The sequence below is a fragment of the Carettochelys insculpta genome, chromosome 27 (assembly GCF_033958435.1).
Source record: "Carettochelys insculpta isolate YL-2023 chromosome 27, ASM3395843v1, whole genome shotgun sequence".
Lineage (NCBI taxonomy): Eukaryota > Metazoa > Chordata > Testudines > Carettochelyidae > Carettochelys > Carettochelys insculpta.
In genome coordinates this window covers 13944862-13971083 of record NC_134163.1, presented here as the reverse complement: position 1 = coordinate 13971083, position 26222 = coordinate 13944862, and the positions used below count along the sequence as shown (strand labels likewise).

General features: G+C 64.2%; 1 protein-coding gene across 3 annotated transcripts; it reads right to left on the bottom strand.

Moving 5' to 3' along the window:
• Nucleotides 1-4656: 4656 nt before the first annotated feature.
• Nucleotides 4657-26171, bottom strand: MAP1S (microtubule associated protein 1S). Of its 3 annotated transcripts, none has more exons than XM_074978073.1 (8): nucleotides 26006-26142; nucleotides 23019-23172; nucleotides 18977-19078; nucleotides 15154-15236; nucleotides 14597-14737; nucleotides 8624-11963; nucleotides 7084-7298; nucleotides 4657-6754 (listed from the first exon to the last, which is right to left on the bottom strand). In XM_074978073.1, the coding sequence occupies exons 5-8, from the start codon at nucleotides 14654-14656 to the stop codon at nucleotides 6599-6601; spliced, it is 3771 nt and encodes a 1256-aa protein (XP_074834174.1). In that variant the 5' UTR covers nucleotides 14657-14737; nucleotides 15154-15236; nucleotides 18977-19078; nucleotides 23019-23172; nucleotides 26006-26142; the 3' UTR covers nucleotides 4657-6598. The 3 variants fall into 3 exon arrangements, with proteins under 3 accessions (XP_074834174.1, XP_074834175.1, XP_074834173.1); XM_074978074.1 differs by lacking the exon at nucleotides 26006-26142 and adding an exon at nucleotides 23974-25597; XM_074978072.1 differs by lacking the exon at nucleotides 23019-23172 and having other exon boundaries at nucleotides 26006-26171.
• Nucleotides 26172-26222: the final 51 nt, after the last annotated feature.

Sequence of the window (26222 nt, the reverse complement as noted above, 5' to 3'; positions counted from 1 at the left end):
ATCACTCATGATGCGCTCAAGAGGTTTCAGCTGGGGGCTGTATGTGATGGCCAGTGGTGTTCTCTCGTTTTCCTTGCAAGGCCTGTCTTGTAGCAAGTGGCTTCTGGGTACCCGTCTGGCTCTGTCAATCTATTTCCTGACTTCCTTAGGTGTGTATTGTAGTTTCAGGAAAGCTTGGTAAAGGTCTTGTAGGTGTTTGTCACTGTCTGAGGGATTGGACCAAATGCGGTTGTACCTTAGTGCCTGGCTCTATACAATGGGTCGTGTGGTGTGTCCTGGATAGAAGCTGGAGGCATGTAGATAAGCATAAAGCGCCATGGGTTTCCAGTAGGGTGGTGTTTGTGTGACCATCACCTTTGTACTGTAGTGGATCTCGTGGGTTGACTGGTCCAGGCTGAGGTTGATGGTGGGGTGGAAACTGTTGAACAGCTCCACCCCCTTTAGCCACACTGGCCAGGCCTGGCCGTCCCCCATGTCCACTCCCTGAGGCCCAGGGCTCTGCACATGACCTGCCGCTGGGAAGCCAAGGCTGCAGGCGGCCAGCAAGGAAAACCAGGCTGATTCTGTTCCCACCCCCCGAGGCCACACTGAGTTTTGCATTAAGTAGTACGCCAGAAGGGACCATCAGAGCATCAGATCTGATCCCTGCCTATCCCCACCACAGGCATCTCTGTCGCTAACTTTTGATGCAGGCAGATACCACAAACGTGGCTAATCTTCATTAGAAGACATCAAGAAAAGGAGAATCTGTCACTTATTTTGGTCGTTTTTTCCAAAGGTGAAACGTCCACTCTGTAAAATATCCGGGCCTTGTTTCTAACATGAATTTGTCCACGTTCACCCGCCACTCACTGTTTTTGTCCCGCTCTTCTCTGCAACATGGAATAGCCCTTTAATATCTGACATGTTCTCTCCAGGTCGGCCCTTAGACGCTTGAATGAAGTCACCTCTGAGCCTTATTTTGCAGAAGCAAAACAGATTGGGCTCCTTTCAGTAGCTCACAAGAAGGAGTTTTTCTTCAGCCCTCAAAATATTGGGCTTTTGGCTGGTCCATCTCCAACTTTTCAACAGCTTTTTAATGTGGCCATGCGGGGCCAGAATGGCCTGGAGCTCCCCTTTAGCTTTGGGGATCAAAAAGTAGCAGGACTTAAACCCCCTCTTGGCTCTGGTCTCAAAGCAGAATCTCCTCTACTGCCCCCAGTTTAAGCAACCCTGTCAGTCCCCACCCCCAACCAGGCTTTATGAAAATTGTGTTACGAATATAAATATGCGTAACTCTGAAATGCTTTTGACAAAATGCATTACGTAACCTACCAGTTCGAATGTTACAACCTGCTGCACCTTTCTCTTTTGTTTTGGTGCAGGACTGGGGCTGACTTATCATGGCTGGGTGACAGGTATTTGTCTCCAGCCAGGCTAACAAACACATGACACCACTTTGTTTGGAGAACAGGGCAGATGTTTCAGGTCAATTCTCAGCAGGGCTGAGCACCACCCCAGTCTCCTTCAGGGCCTCAAGGCTCAGCCCCTCCCAGAGCCAGCTCTGAGATCCGGCACCTGAAACGTGGCTCCTTCTGAAACAGGGCCTGAGTGTGCGGACGTGGAGGTGCAGGTCCCCGCGAGGGCAGGATTCGAACCTCACGCCCGTGGAAAAGTGGATGGAGGCCACAGAATGGGGCGTCCCTCTGCTTCACCCCTCACCGTGCTGGCGGCAGGGCTGGCTCTGGCTCTACAGCCCCAGTAAAACCCAGGCCAAGAGCTGTGCTAGGACAGTGCACAGCCAGTAGCAGGGGGTGGCTGGGCCAGCAGCTCCTTCCCTCTCCATGGCCAAGGAGATGGGGTTAATGGGGCTGAACAGCACCTCTGTAACTACCTTCCCCTAGACTCCCAGCCACTGGGACTTCCTGGCTGTCTCTTGACCCGGCAGCATGGCGTAACTGGGGGTGCAGGACTAGGGAAGCTGTGTTCCCGCCCCGCCTCCTGCCCCTGCACCACTCCCCTGCAAATCCCCACCCGCACAAGGGAAGCCAAGCCAGGGCTGCAGGCTGCATGACCCTGGCTGCCCTGCTCTCTAGATCTGGCCATAGCGCCCCCCAGCCTTGGCCAGGGAGAGGGCACGGGGTGGGGAGGGGAGCGGTCACACTGCAGCCTCCCCCTTCTTCCCTTAAATGCAGGAATCTCAGCTTCACACATTTCCCAGACAGTTGCCATGGCAACTCCTCCACCATCCCTGGGTAGGTAGCCAATGGCAACGCACCGGCACAGGCTCTGGACCAGATGCTTCCCAGGACCCCATTTCCCTCAGGTTTAAAGGCACCAACCCCAGAGCCTGGGCTCCCTGCAAACCTGGCTAGTGCAGCGTGGGCCAGGCAGAGCCCAGCCCCCCAGCACCCAGGAGCCGGGGAGGGCAGCTGGATTCAGAAGCTGCTCAGGTTCCCCGCTGCTTCTCAGAGAAGCTGGGGTGCATGGCAATGCCAGCTGAGCCCCACTTCCCATCATGGCCTCCCCCAGCCCCCCACGTGGCTGGCCTGGCAGCTCCACCCACCACTGCAGGGAGCACAGGACCAGGGAGGGCAGTGCCACGTACTGAGCCTGGCAGGAGGGTAGCATCCCTGCCCCCCTGCAGCTTCTCTGCCCCAGGGGGATAGGGTGAGACAGCAATGCAGCCTCACTGAGGCAGGGCCAATGCCCCCCACTGGTGGAGATTTTCCCCAGGGGCATCTCTGGGGGTTGGGGGAGTTTGCAGAGGAACCTGGCTCATGCTACAGCTCCTGCAGCAGCACCAAGCAACTGCTGAGCCGTGGGGATCCCCTCCCCACCCCAGGGCAGGGTGGCCAACCGGCAGCTCCTAGATCACACCAACTCTGGGGCTGAAGCTACAAGGGCCAACTGTCCATTGCACCAGGGAGCGCTTGCTGCTCACCCCCCAGCCCTGCTCCCCCCTACCCCCGCACCAGCCTCCCGCCCTGGGGTGGGGGCTGCTGGCAGGCACTGGGGGCAGGAAGGGGAGCTGCTGCCATATCATAGGGGTGCTTTTGGAACATACATTGGCAAATGCTGGCTCCTTCTCAGGCGGTCTGCCCCGTCCCCCACCCCAGGGCTGCCCGGCCTGGGTCTCCAGTCCTGCCTCCTGCTGGAGCAGAATGCAGGCTGCTCACTCCCCCACCCCAGCCTGGGCAGGACCTGCTCCTTTCTTGGGGTCAGGGCAGCACCCCAGGCTGCTGAGCAGCTACAGCCCCAGCCAGGAAGCTCGTGGCAGGACACCTGCCCGATAGGTTCCAGCTCATGGAGTGGTGCTTGGCATGCTCAAAATAGAGCTGCTGCAATGCAAATGGCCAGGCAGGGAGAAGCCCCAGTGCCACCTTGGGTGAAGCCTAAACAGGCTGGCTGCATCCTTGCCCCCTCCCCAGCACCAGCCCTGCCCCAGTGATAGTGCTATGCTATTGCAACCAGGCCTAGCAGTGGCTCCTCCCTGAGCCAGCCCTGCAGTGGGGAGCCAACCTGGGGGGCTGCTTTGCAGTGGACCAGCCCAGCTACAGGGAAAAGTCACCACCCCAGAGCTACAGCCCCGGCGCCCACAGCACTAAGCCGAAGTAAAAATCCTTCCAGTCACGTAGCTCCCACTGCATGGCAGATTCACAAACTGGGAGGGGAGAACCACCCTTCCCTGCAAGCTGAGCCCAGGGGCGGCTGCTCAGGAGAGATTCAAATGCCACCAGATCAAATCAGCAGAGCACCCACGGCTGGTGGTGCACAAGTGCCCCCCTGGCCCATAATTTTATTCCACACATGGATGGAATAAGTCTCCCCAGAGGTGGAAAAGATTTGGGGGAACATGAGGGACAATCCTTCCAGGCCCTGCCGCGAGCGGCTGCCCTGCCAGCTGGGCCCCTGTACCAGCCGCTGCAGCTGTACCCCAGGAGGGTGAGTTTAGCACCGACCCCAGCTAGCACCAGCCGCTGCCTCGTAGAGCCTGCTGGCGGGGCTGAGCTGGTGTGGGTCCTGCCCAGAGCTCCTCTGTTGCAAATGAGTAGTTAGTAGGCTCCAAGGCAAATCCAATCCCTTGGCTGACGCAGAGGGGCGGCCAGAAGACCAAGCTGGAGGCCTGTATGACTTACCAGACCCCCAGGCAAGGGGGGCTTGGGGATGTGAGAGCCCCACCTCCGTAGCTGGAGGCAGGAATTTATATCAAACCGGTGCACACGTCTGGCTGCACAGATAGGGCCTGTCACACCAGTCTGAGCTCCTGAACTTCCACCGGCTCTTACTCAAAGAGTCCCTACAAAAGCCCCGGTCTCCCTGCCCGCAGCCGTGCACCTCGAACCAAGGGGTGGGGGGCTGCCAACCCCACTGGGAAGTCACCAAGAACACAGCAACAGGTCAGGCTAGTGTCTCTTTAATGCTTGTTCAATACATTTGCCGTAACATTGTGTGTGCAACATCGTGGTGGGTGGGTGCCTAACCTAGCAACCCCGGGTAATCCACAGGCCGGGGAGAAGAGTATTGCGGGGTGGGGAAAACGGGCTCCCCCCCCACACCCTCAATTTTGACACCCCCCCAACACCGTCACCCCCCTCTTTAAAAACAGCTTCTAGCTAAGAATATATAAAGCACTAAAGGTGAAACATTCAATTCCCCCCCCCCCCCCGCCAAAAAAAAAAAAACATCTCCAAGACACACAGTACAATACAATCAAATGTAAAAAGGCCTCCAAGCCCAGCCAGGCCAGCAGTGAGAACAGGGTGACACACGCCCGCCCTGGGCACGAGGTGGGCGTGAAATCCAGGGAGGCACTTCTCAGCTGCTGGCCCTGGCGCACGCTGGCGCCTCACAGTGGCAATGAGATAAATAAGAAGCTTCTGTGCATGAAGAGGTTTCGTTTTCTTCTTCCTTCACTTAAAAAAAAAAGTTACGAACTCCAGCGGGCAGGTGGAAACTCGCCCAGCCAGTTAGCGTCACAGTCTCCCCCCAGACTTGTTCCTTGGGTTCGAAAGATGGGGCAATGCTGGAAGGTGGCTGGGGATTCAGCCCCCCAGGGCCCCCGAGACCCATGCGGCCTAGGCTGAGGGTTGGCAGAAGAGGGGTGATACGAGGCTGGAGGGCAGTTCTGACAGAGGTACTGGAGAAGGAGGGGTGGGGAGCACACCCCAGGGCTCACTCAACTCCCCTGCTCCCCCAGCCCCGCTCACTCAGGGACCGAGCTGGGAAAGAGCCTGTGAAATTGGGTTTTCAAACATTCACAGCAAGTTTAGGGCTTGTGAGGGGCACCAGGTGAGGGAGGCCAGTAGTACTGACATGGGAGGGGGGCACAGCTCGGTACCCCACCCTGGGAGAACCCCTTCCAAGCTTCACTGCCTGGGGAAGGCAGGAAGCCATCAGCTCAGGCCAGCCTCCCTCCAACCCATCAGGGACCTCAGCAGTTAGCTGAAGCCTCCTCCTCCCTGCTGGGGCTTCCCTCACCCCCCACAGCTTCTGCCAGGGCCTGGGACTCCCCCCCACCCCTCACCCCCAATTCAGGGCTGGAGCCCCCCCCGTCCCATGTGCTGTTTCTGCTGCCAGGGTCCTGGGGCAAGACACAGCCCCTCAGCTCAGCTGCCACCACTAGGCACATGGGGCAGGGAGAGGCAGCCCTGTAAGTCAGCTGGGGGAGGGGCTGGGCTAAGGGGAACCAGCAGATGGGTCCGGGCCAGCTGCAGGCACACAAGGAGGTGGAGGGGTACCCGAAAACTGGGCCTTTGGCCAGCCCTGCACCTCCCTTGACTGGGGGCAGACAGAGCGGGCCCTGCTGGGAAATCTGGCACCTCCACCGGGGCAACAGGCAGCTGGGACTGCAGCTTTGGGTCACCTAAGAGATTAACAGCAAGTAGGGGGCAGGGGAGGGCAGCTGACTGGCAAACAGCCCCAGTGCCAGGGGCAGCGCTAGAGCACATGGCTTGTAGGCTCATTCCTGGGGGGCCTCCAGCGGGCAGCCATGGAAGGGGAAGTAAGCAGATACCACCAGGGCCTGGGCGTGCTCAGGTTCCCTTAATGCTGCAGAGGCCTGACTCGTGTTGCATCGGCTGACCTGTATACAGTAACCCCTGGAAAAGGCTGAGCCCCTGGTCCCAACCCAAGCAGGGCCGGGAGAAGCGGACCCTGCCTGCCCGACTGCAGAGGCTAGGGGTGCCACCTGGAGCCCCCACTCTACCCTCCCGCTATTAGTGATGAGAGACACGGCCACTCTGCCTCCCACCGTGGGGCTACAGAGCAGGAGGCTGGGGCCGATGTGCATGCAATAACCAGACAGTGAGTGAGTTCGGTGCACCAGGCTGGAGACGTGGGTGCACTAGGTAACCTTTAGTTCAGAGGAGATTCCTCCTCCTGCTGCAGGTCCTTCTTCTCCCCTCCTGCACCCAGCCCCGGAGAGCTTATTCAAAGCTTACAGCCGCTCTTCCCCCTCACCCCCGGCCAACATGGCCTGGGCAGGTCCTGCGGGAAAAAGCCCACCCCTGTTCCTGGGGGCTGCGAGGTGGGACCTCTCCCCTCTGCACGGTGCAAAGCCCCTCCGCCAAGGCCGGCTGGAAAGGGCTAAGGCAGAGCCGGGGCTGGGGCCCCGCCTTCAGAACTCCACTTTGCATGCTGGGAAGGTCTCATCCTGCATGGCCACGGTGCTGTTGCTGCCCAGGACGGTGATGCCCAGCTCCTGCTGGCGCTCGTGGGTTTCCTGGTACCATTCGTGCATCACCAGCGAGTCGAAGGTTGGGATCAGGGTCACCTGTCGAGACCAATGGGGGAGGGTCACTTGGAGGGGGTCTGCCCACCCCACTCCAGCAAACACCCAGGCGCCCCCCACCCCGCGCACGCCTGGGAGCTGGCCAGTAGGGGGCGCAGGTTCTCCTCTAGGACTGCTGGGGAGTAGCCCAGGGCAAGCAGGACCTGCCAGCTGGTGCAGATACCCCCGCTGGGCACCCACTGCCACTCAAGGCAGGAGGCTGAAAGCCCCCATGACACCCACAGGCTCAGCAGAGGACCACAGTGAAGGGATCTGGGCCTGAGTCCCCTACAAGCACCCCCCTCCCCCGGCGTCATGGTGCCGAGCCCCACCTGGACATCGTTGTCCCACTGGTGCTTGCCCGCCAGCAGCGCGTCCAGGATGGGGCGCATGACGCCCTCCTTGACGTGGTCATCCCCGCTGACAACATAGCAGAGGGAGCGGATCCGCCGGAAGAACTCCTCGTCCACCGTTCGGGCGCTCCAGGAGCCAGGGATGTAGGCCAGGTCCAGGTAGATGGGTGGGCTAGGGGAGGGGGCCTTGGAGCCTGAAATGGCAGGATCGCGGAGCTCAGGCATGGGCCAGGCCCCAGGGGCAGGACAGCCCCAGAGGTAAATCACCAGCCCCGATTTGGGAAGCCTGGATTTAAACCACCCCCAAATGAGCGCCAGGCTGCCGGCTGGCCCTGCAGGGGCACCGCCCACCGGGTGCCCATCACGGAAGCCCGGGGGTCAGGATGCCAGGCTCTCACACCCCCATGTGCTCAGCTGCTACTGGGCTTCCAGCACAGCTGGGACACGAACACGCATGGGGGCTGGTGCTCCCACGATTGTAAATCCAGCGGCTGGCGCCCTTGGCTAGCAGGGCTGGGGAGTCTCGGGCCGCAGCAGAGCCTGGTTGTGCCAGGGGCTGGGTTACGCGCTCCGGGCTGTGTCTGCAATGCAGCAGGGGGCTCAGGAAGCTTCTGAAACCCACACACCCGGGGCCCGAGTCGCAGGGGCTCTAGCCCAGCACTGCCCAGGAAGCCCCTGGGAGCTCCCAGGCACCGAGCGACTGACCCAGCCTGGGCTCTCTCCCGGTCAGTGGGACTCCGGCAGCCTCCCACGGCCCAGCCCAGCCCACAGCATCGCTCCCCCTGCGAGTACCACCTCGGCGGCTGCCATTGGTCAGCAATGGGGAACGGTGGCCAACGGGGGCAGGGGAGACTTGAAGTGTCCCTTAGGCTCACAGTGCTCCCAGCGGGAAGCTGCACCCCTAGCCCCGCCCAGAGCCAACCCCCAACCCCCGCACTCCCCCCACACCCGGCCCCACTGAACACCTGGGCCCTGCCCAGAGCCAGCCCCCAACCCCCCCCACACCTGGCCCCACTGAACACCTGGGCCCTGCCCAGAGCCAGCCCCCAACCCCCCCACACCCGGCCCCACTGAACACCTGGGCCCGCTTCCCAAACGCGGGCCCCAGAGCGTGCGCAATGGCACAGGGGGCACCGTGAGTGGAGCCTGGGGGGCAGGGCGGGTGGATCCCAGCTTGCCCTGAAATTCAAAGGGTTCTCGGGCACAGAGAGGTTGGAGACACTTGTGCTAAAGGGTCTCCCAGGGCCCAAACTGCTCAGGCCGCAGCTGGGCAAGGCCAGCGCCACTGCCCAGCCCATACGCCTCAATTCAGCCACAAAGCAGCCAGTAGCTGCGGTCAGACCAGACCAGTCTCAGGTGCTAACGCCTCTGAACCAGCGTAGCTTCCGCCCTTCACGGCCTGGGGCAGAGCGGACCCCCTATTCCACACCCCCCCGCCCCCCAACCGCACACACACAACCCCTCTGCAGGCCTGGCATGAGTGGTCTCTGTGCCGCAGCCCCGGGCCCATGGCGGTTACCTGCGGGGGATGATCTGCCAGCTCCCGGGGGTGGCCTGGCCCCCGCGCTGCGCGTGGGGAGCGATGCTCTGGCGTCCCCAGCAGCCCCAAGGCGCGGGCCCTTCTCCGCAGGGATGCCCCTGGCTAGCGGCCTGGCCTTGTCTGCCGAGCCCACGTGGCCTCTGGCCTTGCTGCCCAGGGTCGAGTGTTTGGGGGTTTCGGCCTTCTGCGCCAGAGGGGCCGAGCCCGGGCGGGCGGGAGTCCTCTTGCCCAGGCCTGCAGGCTCCTTCTTCCCACCGTGGGCCTGCTCGGGGGGCAGGACCTCAGGATCCACCATGCAGATGCCAGGCTGGGCGGGCAAGGGGCAGGGGTCTTTCAGGGGGCTGAGGGGAGGGTCTCTGGCCCGGCTGTGACCCCTGGCCAGGTGCTCCGGCTCCTCGTCGGAGTCCAGCCCTCCGTCGGGCGCGATGGAGGGGCAGTCCTCGGTGGCGGGAGGGACGTCCGAGTCAGAGAGCGTGGGGAGGGACTCGCTGGCCGAGGTCGGGGGGGTCTCGTCGCCCTGCGGTGGCTGCAGCCGGCGCCCCTGGCCCCTGTGGCCACGGCGCTGGGCCAAGGGCTTGGCCAGCTCCTGGGAGAGGTCGCTGTCGTTCGACAGGTCCCGGGGGCTGACGTTGAGGGAGGGGGAGCGCTCGGACTTGGGGTGCTCAAACTCGCAGGGTGACACCAGGCACAGGTCCACGTCGTGGGGGGAGTCGGAGCGGCGGCCGGGCCAGCGCACGCCGTCCTCGCCGTCCAGCCGGGGGGCGTGGTGGCAGGGCCGGAGGGGCAGGGACAGGCCACCTTTGCCCGCCAAGGCCTCGGGCTCCGGGCTCGGCCTGCCTGCCCACAGCTGGCCCAGCTCCTCCTGGGGCGACTCGGTCACCGGTGGCAGCACCTGCTCGAAGGAGACCGACAGAGACTCGTCCACCTCGGTGGAGTGGGGGGAGCCCACCTCGGCCGGCAGGGAGGGTGTGGTGATGGTGGGCGACACGTCGGGCGGCTCGTCCTTGAAGGGGCTGAGGGACAGGCAGCCCGTCTGCTTCTCCTGGGAGGAACCGGAGCTGTCGTGCGAGGAGTGGGGCCCCTCCGGCCGCCAGGCGTTCGGCTGCTTGTGGTCGTTGGGGCTGGAGGCCGGCTCCCCTGCCACGACAGCGTCCTCCACCGGGGACTGGTGGAAGGGGGTGTGCCCGGCGCTGGCCGGCCCCGAGCTGGAAGGGGAAATCAGCTCCAGGGTCTTCTCCTCAGAGCTACCACAGGGGTCCTCGGCCCCCTCCTGGCAGTGGTTGAGGAGCCCCGTGGGCGTCAGGTCGAAGTCCACACTGCGGTCGCTCTTGGGGGTCTTGGCGAGGGGTGACGGGGGCCAGACGCCCTTCAGGGGGCTGGTCTCCAGGTAGCGGAACCGCTGGGGGCTGTCCGGCTCCGCCAGGTCAAGGCCGTTCTCCTGGCAGTCGGGTGGGCCCAGCCTGGCACAGCCCTCGGCGCTGGCGTGCAGCCCGGCCTCCCCGTTCTCCACCGGCGACGGCTCCAGCTCGCTCTCAGCGGTCGTGATCCCCTCATCCGTCGACTCCTCCTTCCCCCTGGCCTCGGCGCCCGCCTGCCCCGTCTCCTGCCTCAGGGCCTCCAGGGACAGCGACCTGGAGCCTTCCGACGTGCCCACCTCGGGGCTCGGGGCCTTCCTGCCGCCCACACCTGCCTCCTTGGCCGCTCTTGCCTTGGGCTTCTCCGCTTCCTTCTTGAGAGTGGATTTCTTGAGGCTGCTGCTCCTAGGGGCCAGCTTGCGGGGCTCCGGCCCAGGCGGCTTGCGGGCAGGGGGTTTTGCAGCCTTCCCCTCGGCCTTGGGGTCCTTCCGCAGCAGCTCAACCTTCCCCTCTTTTTTCACAGCCTTCCCCTCAGCACCATCTTCCTTCTTCGGTGGCCTCTTCTCCTCCTTGGGGAGGGGCTCTCTCCTAGGCGCGGCCTTCTCCTTGCTCAGCTTTGGCCGCACATCCTGCTTGACGGGCTTCTCAGTTGAAGAATCCAGCTTGGCCCTGGTGTCCTTATGCCTCTCTTCCGCCGGCCCTCCCTTGGCCGCCTCAGCCAGCCCTCTGGCCTTTTCCTTGGGCGCTGGCTTCCCCTCCCTCTTCTCGGCCTTGAGGGCTTTCTCCTTGGGAGCTGGAGACCCAGACCCGGCCTCCACCAGGCTCAGCCTGGATGCAGACCGGAGGCTCTCCTTGGACGCTGACTTGAGGCTCTCTCTGCTTTCCGCCCTCTTCTGCGGCAGCTGCTTCTCAGGACGTGGCGTGGCCAGTGCCTTCAAGTCCTTCTCGGTGACCACCGGCCGCTTCAAGAACTCCAGGTGCTTCACCTTCTCCAGCCCCTCCAGGATCCTGCCCTGCGGGGTGCAGCCTGGGAACAGGACCCGGATGACCTTCTCCGAAGGGCTTGCCGGATGCCAGACCAGCAGGGCGCAGATGGAGGTCAGGCACTGCAAAGGCAGCTCCTGCTCACAGGGGTGGCCATCACCAGACCAGCGTTGCAGCAGGAACTCCAGCTCCTTGCTGCCCCACACCGGGTTCAGCACGTACATGTCCAGTCTGCCAACGCCCATCTTCTGGAACAGCACCAGGGGCTCTGCCTTGGGGCCGCCGTCCCTGCAGAGAGGGTGGGGCTGGATGCCCAGCTTCTCCAGGTAGTGGAGGGTCAGGTTGGCTTCGTCACAGCTCTTCAGCACCGCCGAGTTCCCCTCAATGTCCCTCAGCTTCTCCGAGGCATTGAGGAACACCACGCCCAGCTCGGGGGAGATGAGGTTCTTCGCCCAGTCCCCGTTGCTCTGGGAACCCTGCGAGGAAGGGTCCTCCTCCAGCTCCGCCACCTTCCGCTGCAGCAGGCTGTTGACCCCCGGCAGGCTGTCCGTGCCGATGTGCGTCACCAGGACCGAGTCGATCCGGTCCAGGTGGCGCACCAGCTTCCAGAAGGTGGATTTCGGGTTGGAGCCTCCGTTCACCAAGACGTTGAACCCGTTCACAGCAAAGAAGGCGGTGTCCCCCCTCCCGCCGGGGAAGACGTAGCAGCAGGGCTTGGAGAGCTTCAGGAAGCCCACCATAGTGGGGGGCTCCAGCAGGTCGAAGGGAGACTGTGGCTCCAGGGACTCCGAAAGGTACTCCACGAACTCCTGCAGCCCCTCCATCTCTGGCAGCACGCAGCCCGGGTTGAACCGCAGCTCAATGAAGTCCTGGAGGTTGTGCTGCTCGAGGCTGGAGTCCTGCCACTCCCCAAAGTCAGGGCAGCTGACGGTCAGGCTGGCCTTGGCCGAAGGGTCTGCAGAACTCAGCATCTCCCCGACCTGTGCAGAGACAAGCCACAGTCAGCCCCAGCAGGGGCAAAGTCACGGGCCGAGGAGCCAGCCCATCCAGAGCGCGGCGACCCCACCCCCCAGCTTTACAACACTGGCTTAACAGAAACATGCACAATGTGGAGACACTTTGGCTAAAAAACCTCACGTAACCAACCACTTTTAATGATCCGATCTGCTGGAGGCAGATGTCCTCTTAGTGCGTGTTCCATTCTCCTACGGCTTGGCTACGCTAGGGAGTTAAGTTGATTTGCAGACAAGTCAGTTCTAGCGACTCACTCGTGGTCTCTGGAGTTGCATGTCTGCAATCGACTTCCCTGGCCGGCCACACAGAGGGAGGTCGGCGGGAGAGAACCTCCCTCAGGCTGACAGCCGACCCCAGATGGGTCGATTTCGCCCACCTCTACCAGGCGCACGAAACCTGACCCGGCCGATCTTCCCGGCAGTGCCCAGACCCTGCGTAAAGTTAGAAAACTGAACTGCTTCTCGTTTCCAACATGCTGTGGAGGAGCTTCTGCCTACGGGAACCCGAACGACTCGTGAACAGCCCCGTTTGCCCTGGAAGTCTTGTGCTCAGAGGACGCGTGACTGGAAGGGGACGGAGAGATGCTGGTGCTGCAGAGTGAGGGGACAGTCATGCAGAAGCATGGGGCTGGGCAGGCCAGCGTGGCGAGACCCGATCCTGCCTGACTTCTAGCGAGACCGAAATTGCTACTGCCATGGGGGGGAGCGGCGAATAGCACAAGCAGATACTCAGCTCCATTAGCACCACTGGTACCGAAAGCCTTTGGTCCCGTTGTTTTTGGATGGAACGGGGGCAGGGGTCATATATAAAGAAGAGCTTTCCCACCCCGTGGGAAGGTGTTTAAACAATGGGAAGCCGTCAGGTCTGTCCTCAGCCTGCCTTGTAATCCGCCTGACACACCCCAAGAGGAAACAACGGGCCAACAGGCTGTTGACCCCAGAGAACAAGAGCTGCTCTGGTCTGAAGATGTTACCTGCCAGGGGAACAGCCCTAAGCCTGCCAGGAGTCTCCTGAGGAGGCCAGAGCTGCCTCTGCCTTCTCTTGTCATTTCCATTTGGTAAGGGGCTTTGATCAGCTGTCACCGAGACGCACGCAAACCCTCTGTGCGCTTAATACAAACTCGTGGTCATAACCAGGCCCGGAGTAAGTAACTACCTGGCCAGGGGAGGAGGGGACCACGACTGGGACTCTCTCTCATTGATTAAAGGGGGTTTACCCGATGAGCCCTCCCTGGGGAAAACTTTTGGAGGGAGGGAGGGAGACTTCTCCAGGCTTTGGAGGGGTCCTGGGTGCTGCACCCTCCCAGAGCTGACGCGTCTCTACACCTGCAGTGCTCCGCAGGGGGGTGGTTACCTCATCTCTGCCTGGGCTTGGGGGCGGGGGGACCAGAGGCTCAGGCCCAGCTAGACAGGGTGGTGGGGAGCCCCAGAGAGTAAGGTGGTGGCTGTCGGTAGCACGATCACCACACCGGGGAACACTGCAAGGGGTCTTCTGCGATCAGCCCAAGCTGCAGCCTGGCCGTCCCAGGGGCTAAGCAGCCACTCCCCTCTGACCTGGGCTTCAACACAAGTTCCCAGAGCGGAGCCAGCCAGAGGGTCCCACCCAGCCCTGGGTCACCAGAACACCTCGGAAAGGCCGACACCTGCAGCCTCGCTGGGAACCAGCATTCCTCCCTGGCAGCCCGTGTGACCCGACAACCGTGCACGGTGAGCCCAGACTGGTCTCTCTGCAAGCTGGGAAGATGCCCCACAACTCAAGGCGGCGGCGGTGGCGGCAGCCCCTACTCAGCCCTCCAATTCTGCCCCCCTTCCACTCCCTCGCTGGCCAGCTCTGGCTGCTGCTCTGCTCCCTGTTGGGGACAGACAGATGCTGCCGCCGCGGTCGCACGGGAGCCTGGGCCTGGGACAGGGGGCGGTTCCAGGGCTGCTGGGGCAGGGGAGCCGTTGCCACGCCTGGTGAGGGGACCCGACCTTGCCAGACTCCTGGTGAGACCGAAACTGCTGCTACGAGGGGGGGAGCGTGTGGGGGAAAAGGCCCCAAACAGCACCAAGCGGACCCTCGGCTCCATCGGCACCACGAGACAGACTCCACCAGGCTCGGGGCTGGTGCTCAGGGCTCCACGGGCAGCGAAAAGTGGCTGGGATGCAGAGGGGCCCACGACGGAGGCAACATTTCCTCCTCCGGGAAAAGGAAACACGCCAGCCCCGAGCCAGGTGAGACGTGTGTGAATCAGAGCGTGGGAGGTGGGCCCATTTCCCAGCCGTCACAGCCCCAGTGTGGACAGGACAGCTAACTGCAGCCCCCTCCTTTGCCCAGCCCCCCCACCGCCCGACCCTCCACCCCTGCCCATTGCCAGGCCTTCCTGAGCACAGCTGGGCTGGTGCAGCCAAGCTGCTGAGAGAGGGACAAACCCCCGCCAGGGCAAAAGCCTCCTGCTCCCAGTCGTAACCCCAGCTGCGCTTGAACCCTGCCCCCCCCAGGAGCTCCTGCCCAGCCCCACTGGGAGCCAGAGAGGCCTGAAGGGGGCTTCCGGCAAAGGTCCGACAGCCGCGAGGGGAGCAGCTGAGGGGCGGGTCCCAGCTGCCGCGCCAGGACGCACCTCTTTGTCCGTGAAGATCTGGATGAAGTCCCGCAGGGAGAAGCAGCCCATCTGCAGCATCAGCTCCCCGGTCTCCTCTACGCAGGGGCCAGCGAAAACCAGCAGCTTATGCTGGGACACATCTGTGATCAGGTTCCGCAGCTGAGGAGTGAGAAGAGTTCAGCTCGGTGCCCCCCCCGGCTCCCAACACCAGCTCCAGGGGGTCTTTGCTACCACGCAGAGGAACCAGGCCCAGCCCCAGGGGCCCACTCTGCAGGCTGAGGAGACAGCAGGGCACCCAGCCTGACGGGAGGATGCAGCCCCCGACTCCATCCTCTGGAGGATTCTCTTGCGGCCAATGGCCTGGCACCTCCTTGCCCCCCAGCCTGCACAGTGAGCGCCTGAACGGACCCCAGTTCTTCTCATGTATCCTGGAACTAGAAGGGACCTTGAGAGGCATCGAGTCCAGCCCCTTCCCTCTGGGCCTATCACCACCCCTCACCGATACAGATTTAAATCTCACCTGCCCCAGCCCCCGAAAGGCCAACGCTCTAACCTTCCCCACCACCCCAGCTCACCTCGTCACACAGGGACTTATCCGAAGGGTTGAGCAGCACCAGCGTCTCCAGGACATCTCCCCGGTGGTGGAGGGTCCGCTGACCTGCCCGGGAACAAGAGATCTTGGCAGGGAGACCCCCTGCCCCCAGTCGCCCCCAGGTTTTGGCCCCCACCTGCACTCAGGGAAGGGCCAGGCTGGTCCGAGAGCTGCACAGCAGGTAGCTGCTCAGGCCCCAGAGGATTTCGACAATGCCCAGAGGCCACATCCCCAGACACCTGCAGAGGGGCACTGACCGCAGGCGGAGAGCCCAGCGGCAGGGCACCAGCTGCGTGGCAGGCAGGTGGCACCGTCTATCCCAACATACAAGTCACCCAAGAGCAGGGAATCCCAGGCAGCTGCTGCCTGACCCACCAGCACGCACAGCTCGCCTGCCCTCTGCGCCACCGGCCCCCGCAGGGCCCTCCCCCGGCAAGCAGAGCACAGGGGGGCGGCATTTTGGGGGGCTCCCTGCAGCCCAGGCGAGCTAAGGGGACACCGTTGGGCAATACGCCATAGAGACGGCCGCCAGGAAGGCCGACCACGGGGCTGGAACCTTGGTGCCAAGAAGTCCGAGTCCCCTGCTGTGCCACAGGCTCCCAGCAGCAAGGAGCCCAGCCCGCGCCTCAGTTTCCCACGCTGCAAACGGGGCCAATCCAACTCAGCAGCCGGAAGGGAGGCGGGAGAACGGAGCGCCTTCAGCGCCCGGCGGAACGCGCCACAAGCCCACCGAACGGCAGAGGCAGCAGCGACTGCAGAACCCAGCTACGCTGGGGAACTCACCCTAGAGGCAAAACCAGTTCCCAGCCGCTCTGGGCAGCCTGCTCTGGGGCCCACCCAGCCCCTGCTGCTGCCGGCTCCTCTCCCAGGCCTGCGGCCTCCAGCCAGGCTGGAGGGTGGGGAGGGAGAGAGCATGGCCGCTGCAGGGCCCCGCTGGCCGGGAAGTAGATGCCACAACACAGGCCGGCAGATTAGCAGAGTCCAAGGCTGAGATCCCCCTGCTTCCTGCCCACCGCAGGAGGAGGAAGGAAGCGGAGGGCCTGACTCAGCCCAGCAGGGTCCCCCCGCCCCATGTTCTGGCTCCCCAACAAGGAAACGGCACAGGAGCCGGACGGGGACTGTTTTCAAGCCACGGACAGGAGGCCCTGCAAATGACGACAGCTGTGCTCAGGGCAGCTGTTAGCAGCAGCTCAGACCCAGACGCCAAGAGAATTCACAAGCCTGACTAGGCCAGGCCAGGGTTCAAGCACCCCTCCGGCAGCCGGGTGGGCTGCTTGCCCTGGGGGCTGCAGGCCTCTACTGCTCAGAACGGGGGGGTCTGGGTCCTTAAGGGCTGGCCTGGGACCCAGAAACCCAAGTTCAATTCCAGTCTCAAGCACAGACTGACCGGGGGCAGGTCACTGCCTCAGTTTCCCCCGGAGGCGCTGTTTCCCTGCCTCCCACAGGCTGGCGCTGGCACAAGGGCTCAGACCCTAGCCAAGTAAGGACACAAGGCAGCCAGCTCGGCCTCCTCACAGCAGTCCAACGGGGCAGCTGGATCCCTGGGAACCCATCTGCACCCACAGCTACTCCCACACAGGGCCAGGGCCAGGGCCGAGCAGCCTGGTACTCGGCTCCTTTATAGCCCGTCCAGTTGTACCAGGGACACCGCCCGTTCAGCGAGCCCCATGCCAGCCCAGGGCTACACAGGGACAAGCCACAGCTCGGTCAAGGCCCAAGCTGCAGCCCTCACCCCCCGCCGCAAGCAAAGCCTGGCGGGCACACGCAGCAGGACCCAGACAGCCCCTCGCCACAGCCAGGTCACAGAGCGCTGACTGAGATACTGCCAGCCACGGGCGCCTTTAAAGCAACAGCCTGGGGTCAGAGGCTCCCCTTCTGGGTTCCAAGCCCCCAAGCCATCCAGCCCCACGTGCGGACAAAGGACCCAAAGGAGGCCGGACTGGAGGAGCCGGCTGCAGGCGCCTGGCCAGGAAGGAGAGCACAACAGCAGGGCTGGCTGCTCCAGCTGCAGGGAGGCCACGTCGCAGCCAGGGAAGGCGAGGGTACCCACAGCCAGAACCAGTGCTGCCTATAAGCTGAGCACGTGGGGGGCCGTCCCAGGGAGATTCAGGCGCTGCCCAGCCGATTAGCAGGGCGCCCACAGCCAGCAGCCTGTTTCTCTATGGGTGGTGCACATCTGCACATCCCTCAGCTTCACCCGGGCCAGAGGAGAAGGATTCACCCAGTACAGGAGCCTCTGAGCACTTTCGGGAAGGGGCTCGGTTCTGTGCAGACCTCACCCCCCCACTCTGGAGCAGAAGGCGCAGCTGCACCTGAGCCACCCACCGGGCCCTGATGGGGGCAGGATGGTGGCCCTGGGGATCTGCTGCACACCTGGGCTCTGTCTGACATGCAACAGGGACTTCAGAGCCTCATGCACGGAGCTGCCTGCCTCGGACATCTTTGAAGCAGAGCGCTGGGGGAGGGGGGCGATTCCAGAGCAAGTTAACCCCCCCCCCACGGGCACCAGGGACCCACCCACCCACGCTTGTGTCTATGCACGGGTGCGGCAAACCCAGCGGGGCTCACTCCCCGCAAGGCCGGCCAAGCAGCATCTGCCCCCAGCACGCTGCCTGAAATGAGCGAAAGCCACGGCCCAGGACCATCCCACACCAGCCTGCGCCCAGGCACTGGGAGATCCACTCCCAGCTGACTCGCTGCAGGAACGCGGCTGGGCCGAGGCCTCGCTGGAAGGCGCACACCGAGGAGCGGCGCCTGAGGAAGAGCGAGCGCGTTTGTCCGCGTGTCAGGGGAGAGGCATCGGCTGCGAGAGAGGGAACACGCCCGCCGTGCAGCACAAAAGCAGCTTTGTAGCGCCGGATAAATGTTTGCCCGACCCAGCAAAGCGCCGCGAGGAGAGGGCAAGGTCCCAGCGTGCAGCCGGCCAGCAGCCCACGAGCGCTTCCCCCCAGCCGACGCGTGCCGGAAGGACAGCGCTGCTTCTCTTCCCAACTCTCTGGACCCCTCGGCTGAGAGCGGAACCGGTCCAGGTCGGGCGTGCGCAGGCGTGGGGGGTCGCTGCAGCCGCGCAGAGGAACACGAGCCCCCGAATGCTGCTTCTGCCACCGGACGTGTCGGCGTGCACGCCGTCGCCTGCTCCTGCTGGGCGCCGCCAGCGCTTCGCCGGAGGCAGCCAGCAAGGACCTGCAGCCGGACAAACCTCCCAGCAGGGCCCGCCCTGCAGACCTCAGCAACGCACCCCCTGCCCCCCAGGGAGCAGCCAGCACAGACACGCCTGGTGTGGAGACACTCAGGTACGGCAGTAGTGGAGGGCAGGGTTCCCCCTCATTTTACCGCATCCCAGGGCAGACTAAGTTTTGTTACTCGCACCGAAGTGTGTGTGGATGTGCACCAACCACGGAAACACAGGCTGCTGCCCCGGGCGCTCTGCTAATTGGCTGGGTGGCCCCTGAATCTCTCCTGGGCGACTGCCCAGGCGTCCTGTGTACAGGGAACGCTGGGGGAGGGGGCACTTGGGAGTACAATTTCCCATGCTGAGTCCACAACAGGGCGGGTGTTCGAAACCCACTTCTCCTCCCAGACCCACCGAGGCAGGGCCAGGGCAGAACCGGGCTGCTGCCTGATTCCACCCGGCACGCGGTGCTCTGGCCTCGCAGTAGAGCTGCCAGAGCAGCGAGAGCCCCGGGCCTGACAGCTGGAGAGATCCTTTAACCCCCTGCCAAGCATGCGCCAAGCAAGGCCAGGCCCAGGGCTAGGAAGCAGCCGCGCAGCTGGAGACGGGGGGAGGCCGGGCAGAGCGCCCTTACCTTTCACGATGCTGGAGAAGGTGGCCGAGTGGCGGGACACGAACAGCTTCAGCTGCTCGTCGAGGTTGCAGGAGGTGAGGTCAATGTCCCAGGAGCGGATCCCTGCGGGGAGAGAGGAGGCTCAGCACCGCCACCGCCTGGAGCGGCACCGAGCCTGCCCCAGAGCAGCCAGGAGGGGGGCTGCACTCATGGAGGCCGGCCACGGCAGGGATACCGGCGGGTGGATCTGGCCAGGGCCGGGCAGGTAACTTCACCTTCACCTGCATCCAATCCCCAGCCCACCTGCGATGCGAGGCCAGCGCCTCGGTGCGGGGAGTGAGCAGCCCGCAAGGAGGGGCTCCCCCGCCAGGTGAGCACCAGGGGCTTCGCATGAACCTCGCTCTGGGGCAGAGGGTGCTCGTGCTGCCTTGCCAGCCAAACAGACAGCGAACCCTGGCGAGGAGACAGGACCCCTAAGGCACCCTGAGCCTGCAGCCAGCCCCTTCGGAGTCATTTCAGGACGAGCTCTCCCAGCCCCCGGGAGCTACGGGAGTTCCCCTTTGCCCGGGTGGCTGCAAGGCCAGAACGAGCCAGGGAAGGGGACCCAGGACCAGACAATGCAGGACAACCAGGGAACTGCCCATCACTGGGTCTTGCAGCGTTCCCCCTGCGTGGGGAGGCTACACCAGCCAGGTAAGCTGGGGGCACCAAGCTCGGCAATTTGATCCCAGGAACGGCACCACCTGGGCCGCAACCTGCCTCAAGCAGGAGGGGCTGGGAAGCAGCTGCTGGCGCCTGTAACCGCCTCCACCAGCCCAGCACGCCGCACCCCGCCCCGTCAGGAGAGGCCGGCCGCCTTGCTGGGCTCTGCATGCCCCATGCCGGGTGTGAGGTGCCCCACACAGCGAGCGCCCAGAGACGCAGAGCCAGGAGCACGTGCCAAGAAACCCACCGCCTGGTGCGTTCCGTGTAAAGAGGCGCGTGCGACTGTGCACCGCACGCCCTCAGGGCTACACGAGCCGCACGCCGCCAGGGCTGGGGCTAAGCCCTGCTCTGAGCAGAACGGCCCTGCCTGGCACACGGAGCCCTCCCCGCACAAGTGTGGTGTTACCCCCCTCGCCACCCTTGTGAGTCACTCTGGGGAGGGGGAGATGGCGCCTAGCAGCCCCAGCTCCCGCACTGGGCCTGGCCCCCCGGGCTGAGCAGAGCCAGCCGCCCCCAGGGCGCGTGCTGCCCTGGCCCCGCCCTGCCCCAGCCCTCACTCCCCCCTACAAGCAGGAGCCTCACCCGGCCCCACTGGCACCACTCAGCCTCCAGCCGCCCCGCGATCCGGGTACCCCGACGGCTCCTCCTACCCCAGCTGCCTCCATGCAGCCGCCCCAGCCCAGGACAAGCTGCTGCTGCTGGAGGTCCCCCCCAGGTACCCAGACAGATGCATCGGGGGGCGCAGGGACAGACCAGCGTGGAGAAAGAGCTTCCCCATGGAGCAGCAGGCCCGCTCCTGTGCCACTTTGCCAGGCGCCCGCAGACCCCTGTGGGGCTGGGCCCACCAGTGCCACCCCCGGCCTCACCAGGGAGCAGGAGCCATCTGTGCCAGTCAAGGGAGCGCAGCCTCCAGTGCTGCTCCGGGCCTGTGCCCGAGAGAGAAGGGGCTGGTGCCAAGAGATGGGCAACCCAGGGAGCCAGGCCTCTGGCAGCCGTCACTGCAACGCCAGCCTGCGGGGGAAGGAAGGTCGGCCTCTTGGGTCTGCTCTGCTGCGGCACCCTGAGGGCACAGGCCTGAGCAGCCCCCGGGAAGGGCCGACGGGAGCCCAGCAGCTCGGGCAAGGGGCTGCACGACCCCCAGTCACAGCCGGTGCCCCAGATCACGAGCCGGCTGCACAGCTTTGGCTTGCCGTGTCTGCGGAGCCCGGCTGGCTGAAAAGGCCGTGAGCCAGGGCACTTCTAGGCTGTCCCCCGCCCCCGTCAGGCACAGGGCAGAGCCAAATTCATGTCTGCACTGAGCTCCCCAGCCAGCACGCCAACGAGACACGGGACCCAATGCCGCCGCTGTGCACAGCCAGAATGCCGTGTGGCACGGACGGCCCGGGGCGGGCAGCCAGCCCAGCCGCATTCCTGACCACAAGCTTCCGCGACCGTCTTCCAAACCCACCGTCCCTCAGAGCCCAGCCCAGACAAGCAGCCGCTCAGCTGGTACCAGGCAGTTTGGGAACGTGAGAGGAGTTCCGTCACACTCGCGTGCGCTCACGAGGGCCACACGTTCACGGCTCTTGGCCCATTCGGCTCCTGGCTCCTGCCCCAAACCAGAAGCTCCTCTGTCTCCAGAGCTGGCCCGGGCCGAGCTGAGCCAAGGGGCAGCTGCAGGTCAGGAGCCTCAGCCTCAGCCATTACCAAGCCCTTCACCTGCCTTTGGCATCACCGACGGGGCTGACACCGGCCCCATCCCACAGACGCACGTCACACCCTGCTGCACAGTCGGCCCCTGTGCTTCACCGGACGCTTGTTTCAAGCGGAGTCCGCAGGCCAGGGGTCACTTACCAGCCCATCTGCCCTGCCCGTCTCTACCCGCCCCCCAGCCCCTGGGCACCCAGACCTACTGGAGCCACTCTGAGCTCCCGCACGAGGCTGCCTGGGCCCAAACAGGCCCAGTGGGGATATGAGCAGGACGGCCCTGCCGGCCCCCGTGACTGCTGGCAAAGTCATACGACCTGCACAAGACAGTAGCTCTGGGACGCAGGCAGCTGCGCCGCGTCTGCCTCCTTGGCCACGAACCTCCAGCTCGACGCCAAGTGGAGCCCTCGCTGGGACGGCCTCCATCCGGCACGAGGCTCGCAGGGCGGGGTGGTTACACAGCCCAGGGGAGAGGGCTCTGCTGCTGTCAAGCCAGAGGATGCACCAGGAAACCCCGCTCCCGCCCGCCACAGCTGGCGACAGCCCAGCAGGAGCCATGGGCCCCTCGACTGCGTGCTCCCACTCCAGTCCCTTTGCGGCTCGCTTCCTGTTTGGTGTCAGGACAGAGCCCCACATGACAGGGTGGTGTGTCAGCTGGAGGCTGAGCTCATCACGGGCCTGGAGAACGGAAAGTAACACACACAGCCAGCCAGATAAGAACAGAGCCGGGGCAGCGTCTCCCAGGCTTGTAAGTCACTGCAGCATTTGCATTGACTGCCCAGCAAGTGAGGAAAGGGACAGCCGGGCACACTGGCACCGTTCGCAGAGCCAGCCGGGGTGTTGTCAGGACACTGGCAAGATCACACCCCCACCTACAACCCTGTCCCGCCCGCAGAAGGAGCCATGAGGCTGGTCAAGTCACCCCTTAATCCCTATTTCACTGAAGGGAAACTGAGGCACGGCTGTGCTGCGACAGTCGCTTCCCGATAAAGCTCAGCTCCCAGGCCCCTGCTCTGAACAGCAGACCCCTCCCCCTGCAGGACCCCCTTGGAGGACTCAAGCAAGGAGGGGCCAGGCTGGGGGACCTGCCATTGCTCCTGTGTGGCTAAGGGGACAGGCAATTCCATGGCAATGAGAACAGCTGGGGTGGGACCCCAGAGCAGCACAGTGGGGAGACCACCTCCCAAAACGAGCCCCCCAAGGTGCACTCAGAGGCAGGACAGCCACTGCAACAGCCGCCCCAGCCCGACGCCCCTTGAGCATTCCTTAGAAGCTGGGACCAGCGACACACCAGCTGATCAACACCCCTCAAGTCCGGCTTGAGAATGAAAGGTCGGGGGGGGGGGGGGGGGGTCACGGACCAGCTCTGCTCCCCTCCCTCCCTGGTGCAGAACATGCCCAGTGAGTCAGCTCTGAGGCAGCAAGGTCAGACCCCGCCCGCGCTCCCCAGACGGCTTTACCCCAGAAGGAAGCCGACCACACACAGCCCCACACGCAGCCTCCCTGGGAGCCCAGCGTACCCAGAGTTACAGCTGCACACCCCACAGCCAATCCTTCACCCGTCCCAGACGGCCGGGGGGGGCGGATCTTCAGTTGGCGCCTGCCCCTCTATTCACGGGCTCCCTTTCCGAAGCGTCCGCCCTTGCATCCACGCCCGCTGAAATCAACCTGCCTCAGCTGCTGCTTCGGGCTCTCCGCAAGCTCCCATCAACTTCACACGATGGCGTCCTTGCAGCCGTGACTTCCTGAGGCTCCCCCAGCTCCACTCTCTGCTTTCCCTCGAGCGCTCAGGCCGAGCGCCCCCGGCACGTCCCAGGGAACGTCCCCTGTGGAGAACACAGCAGCGCCGGGGGTCTGGCTGGCACGTGTCTGCCTTCGACAGGGCGTCACCGGAAGCAGCTCGGAGCGTCTTTGAAGGCAGCACCGTAGAGGTGCTGAGCACAGTACAGCTTCCCTGATGTTCGCCACCCAAGACAGGTGCACGCAGGAGGCACGCACCTTGCAGGAGTGACTCAGCCGCACGAGCCTCAGCCAGACAGAAGAGCATTCCCTCCGGCTACGGAACGCGGCTGCCTTGCCAGGCTCTTCAAGATGCAGCATGTACAGCCGCCGGCTGCATTCGAAGCTGCCTCTGGAAAGCCAAGCCAACAGCCACGGCATATCTGGGCGCTCCCCCTTCCGCCTCCCCAGCCACATACGCCCTTGAACAGCAGCCATCTGTTCATTCCTGTCCCACTCTGGCCACTCACACTAGCCAGCTGGACTCCTCTCCCCCACTCCTGGAGGGCCAGCTCGTTCCCTACGGAGCTGATGCATCAGCCACTAATGCGTCAGGAATTTGAACCCCAAGGCCCCCCTGCAGAGCCACCGTACAGATTACAGAACAGCCGCTAGTGCCACTCCCCATTGCTAAGCTGCGGGAGGCCAGCATCTGCTGGAGATTTACAGGCCAGCAAGCCGCTCGCTCCTCGCATGAGCTGCTGGGGCAGTGATCGGGGAACGAATACATCGCGTTTCTCTGCTCCGCTCTGCAGCACGGTTAGGGAGCCTCCCAATCAAGGGGAGATGGTGCAAGAAAGCAGAAGGCATTGGAAGCGGTGCAGGAGGAGATAAAACCGTGCACCAACCTTGCTCAACGCGGTCTCCCAAACACGTAACCGTTCTTACTTATTTCGGACTTTTTCTTATTTGTTAAATTGCTTCCAAATTTGCGGGCACAAAAGGCACCTTCCACAGAGGGAGACAAGAGTTCAGTTCTCCACGCTCACAGCTCCTGCCCCAAGTGGTAAGGCAGCACATCCTAGCGCCTGTCTAAGGGGTACCCCAGCTGGCGCCCAATTCCAGGGCTGGAACGGCCTCACCCCTCCAACTTCCCGGGTCTGGCTTAGGGTTTAATCACGGGTCCGTTAGCAATAGCGAACACAGACGCCCAGCAAGCCCTTGGAGGAAGCAACAAAGCAGCTTAATTACCATCCAGCCTTTCCTAGTTTCAGCTGTCGGTTTCCTCAACCGGCGCTGAGCAGCCAAGGCAAGAGCGCTGCTCCAGATCACTCCTCCGAGCAGCTGGCTCTCCAGAGACCCAGCGCAGGCCAGCTGCCCCATCCGTCATGTCGGATTCCTCCCAGTCCTGCTCCCCCACCCTCACGGATTGAGTTGCAAACAGGTCCCAGCTCAGCCTAACAAAGCAAAGCCCCAACCTCTGCCAGAGCTCACAGGGCCAGGGACCTGCCTGCACAGGGTGCCCAGGAGGCAATCAGAGGCCCGGGGAGGGAACGGGATGGAGCTGCACGTAGGCAAGGGGAACACTAAGCAACGCAAGGGTGCAGAATTCACCCAGCTCAGGACAGACCTGCCATTACCCCCCCGCAAAGGGGAGATGCCCTTCCAGTGTAATCCATGGGGGTCAGAGCGCTCCAGCAGGTCTTTGCAGAACCTTCCCCCACCAGTGCAAGAAAGGAAAGGGGGGGGCGCCCACCCCTGCAGAGCAGGGCTACATCTGGGGGTGCCGCACCCACACGCGCACACAAAGAGGCAATCGCCCCTTGTGCCAGCGCACACGGAAGGGCACAAAAGGCAGAGGAGAGAGGGTAAGACCCAGGCCACGCCGAAGGTAGGAGGGAGCAGGCCCATGCGCCAGCGTGCAGGCCGGCACCCAGGGAATAACCCCTGCACAACTAGGGCGCAGGGCACCAATGCACGCCCAGGAAGCACAGGGAGAGGGCACCAGGCGCAGGGGGACCCCCAGAAAAAGGGGGGTCATCTGGAAACCCGCAACCTCCCACCGGTGTGTGTAGCGCCACACGCAGGCACTGCGTGCACAGGGGAGGCTCAGGGCATGGAGGAGGTCTGTGCAGCACCACGCGGGGCAAAGGAGGGCATGGGGCGGGGTGGGGCGTGGGCGGGGAAATTCCCTGGACAGGGTGTGAGGGGCTGTGAATGGGCCTGTACGACGGGGGTGGGGGGCCTACAGCAGACGGGGTGCACAGAGCTGCACGGGAAGCCTGAGGGCTGCAGCAGAAGCAGGGGAGACAAGGGGCTCCACAGAGGGAGGGTGCACAGCACTGCTAAACACACGGGTTGGGGGGAGCTCAATGCTGCAAGGACAGGCAGGAGTGCACTGGGGAAGGGCTGCACAGGTCCCGGAGCGGGGGGCGGTTCAATGCTTCACAGGAGACCCCAAAGAGGGCAGGGGGTGCACGGCGCTGCACAGCAGGACCCCGGGGGAAGGGGCAGGGGGCGCTCGGTGGCAAACAGGCAGAATCCCAGGGCAAGCTGGAGGTACATGAACGGGGGGGGGACCTGAAGGAGGGAGAAGGGGGTGCACGGGGTCTTCGGGAGAGGGAACAGTGGCTGAGATAAGAAGTGTTCGGCACTGCATAGGGGGCGGCCCGGGGGCGGGGGACCCGCAGTGCGCGGCGCTGCACGCGGGAGGGGGCGGGGATCCGGCGGGGCGGGGGACCCGCGGTGCTCGGCGCTGCACGGGGGAGGGGGCGGGGATCCGGCGGGGCGGGGGACCCGCGGCGCTCGGCGCTGCACGGGGGAGGGGGCGGGGGACCCGGCGGGGGGGACCCGCGGTGCTCAGCGCTGCACGGGGGAGGGGGCGGGGGGCCCCGCGGTGCTCGGCGCTGCACGGGGGCGGGGGCGGGGTCCGGCGCTCACCTCGCTCCAGCGCGCCCAGCGCGGCGCCCCGCAGGCCGGGCCGGTGGCAGCCGCCGCCCACGATCACCAGCAGCGAGTAGCGGCGGGGCGGCGGCGCCGCCTCCCCCCGGCCCGCGCGCTCCGCGGCTCGCGCCGCCATCTTCCGGGCCGGGTCAGTCTGGCGCGACGTGCGCCCCTCGGCCCCGCCCCTTCCTCGCGAATACGTCACCGCGGCCAA

What these genes read in the sequence shown, in the direction of transcription:
- MAP1S (XM_074978072.1), bottom strand. Translation starts at nt 26,144, where the DNA reads ATGGCGGCGCGAGCCGCGGAGCGCGCGGGCCGGGGGGAGGCGGCGCCG. An exon ending in CTTCTCCAGCATCGTGAAAG is followed by an intron (nt 15,237 to 18,976) that starts GTAAGGGCGCTC and finishes GTTCCCGGGCAG; the next exon opens with GTCAGCGGACCCTCCACCAC. An exon ending in TGGCAGATCATCCCCCGCAG is followed by an intron (nt 7,299 to 8,623) that starts GTAACCGCCATG and finishes CTGCCATTTCAG; the next exon opens with GCTCCAAGGCCCCCTCCCCT.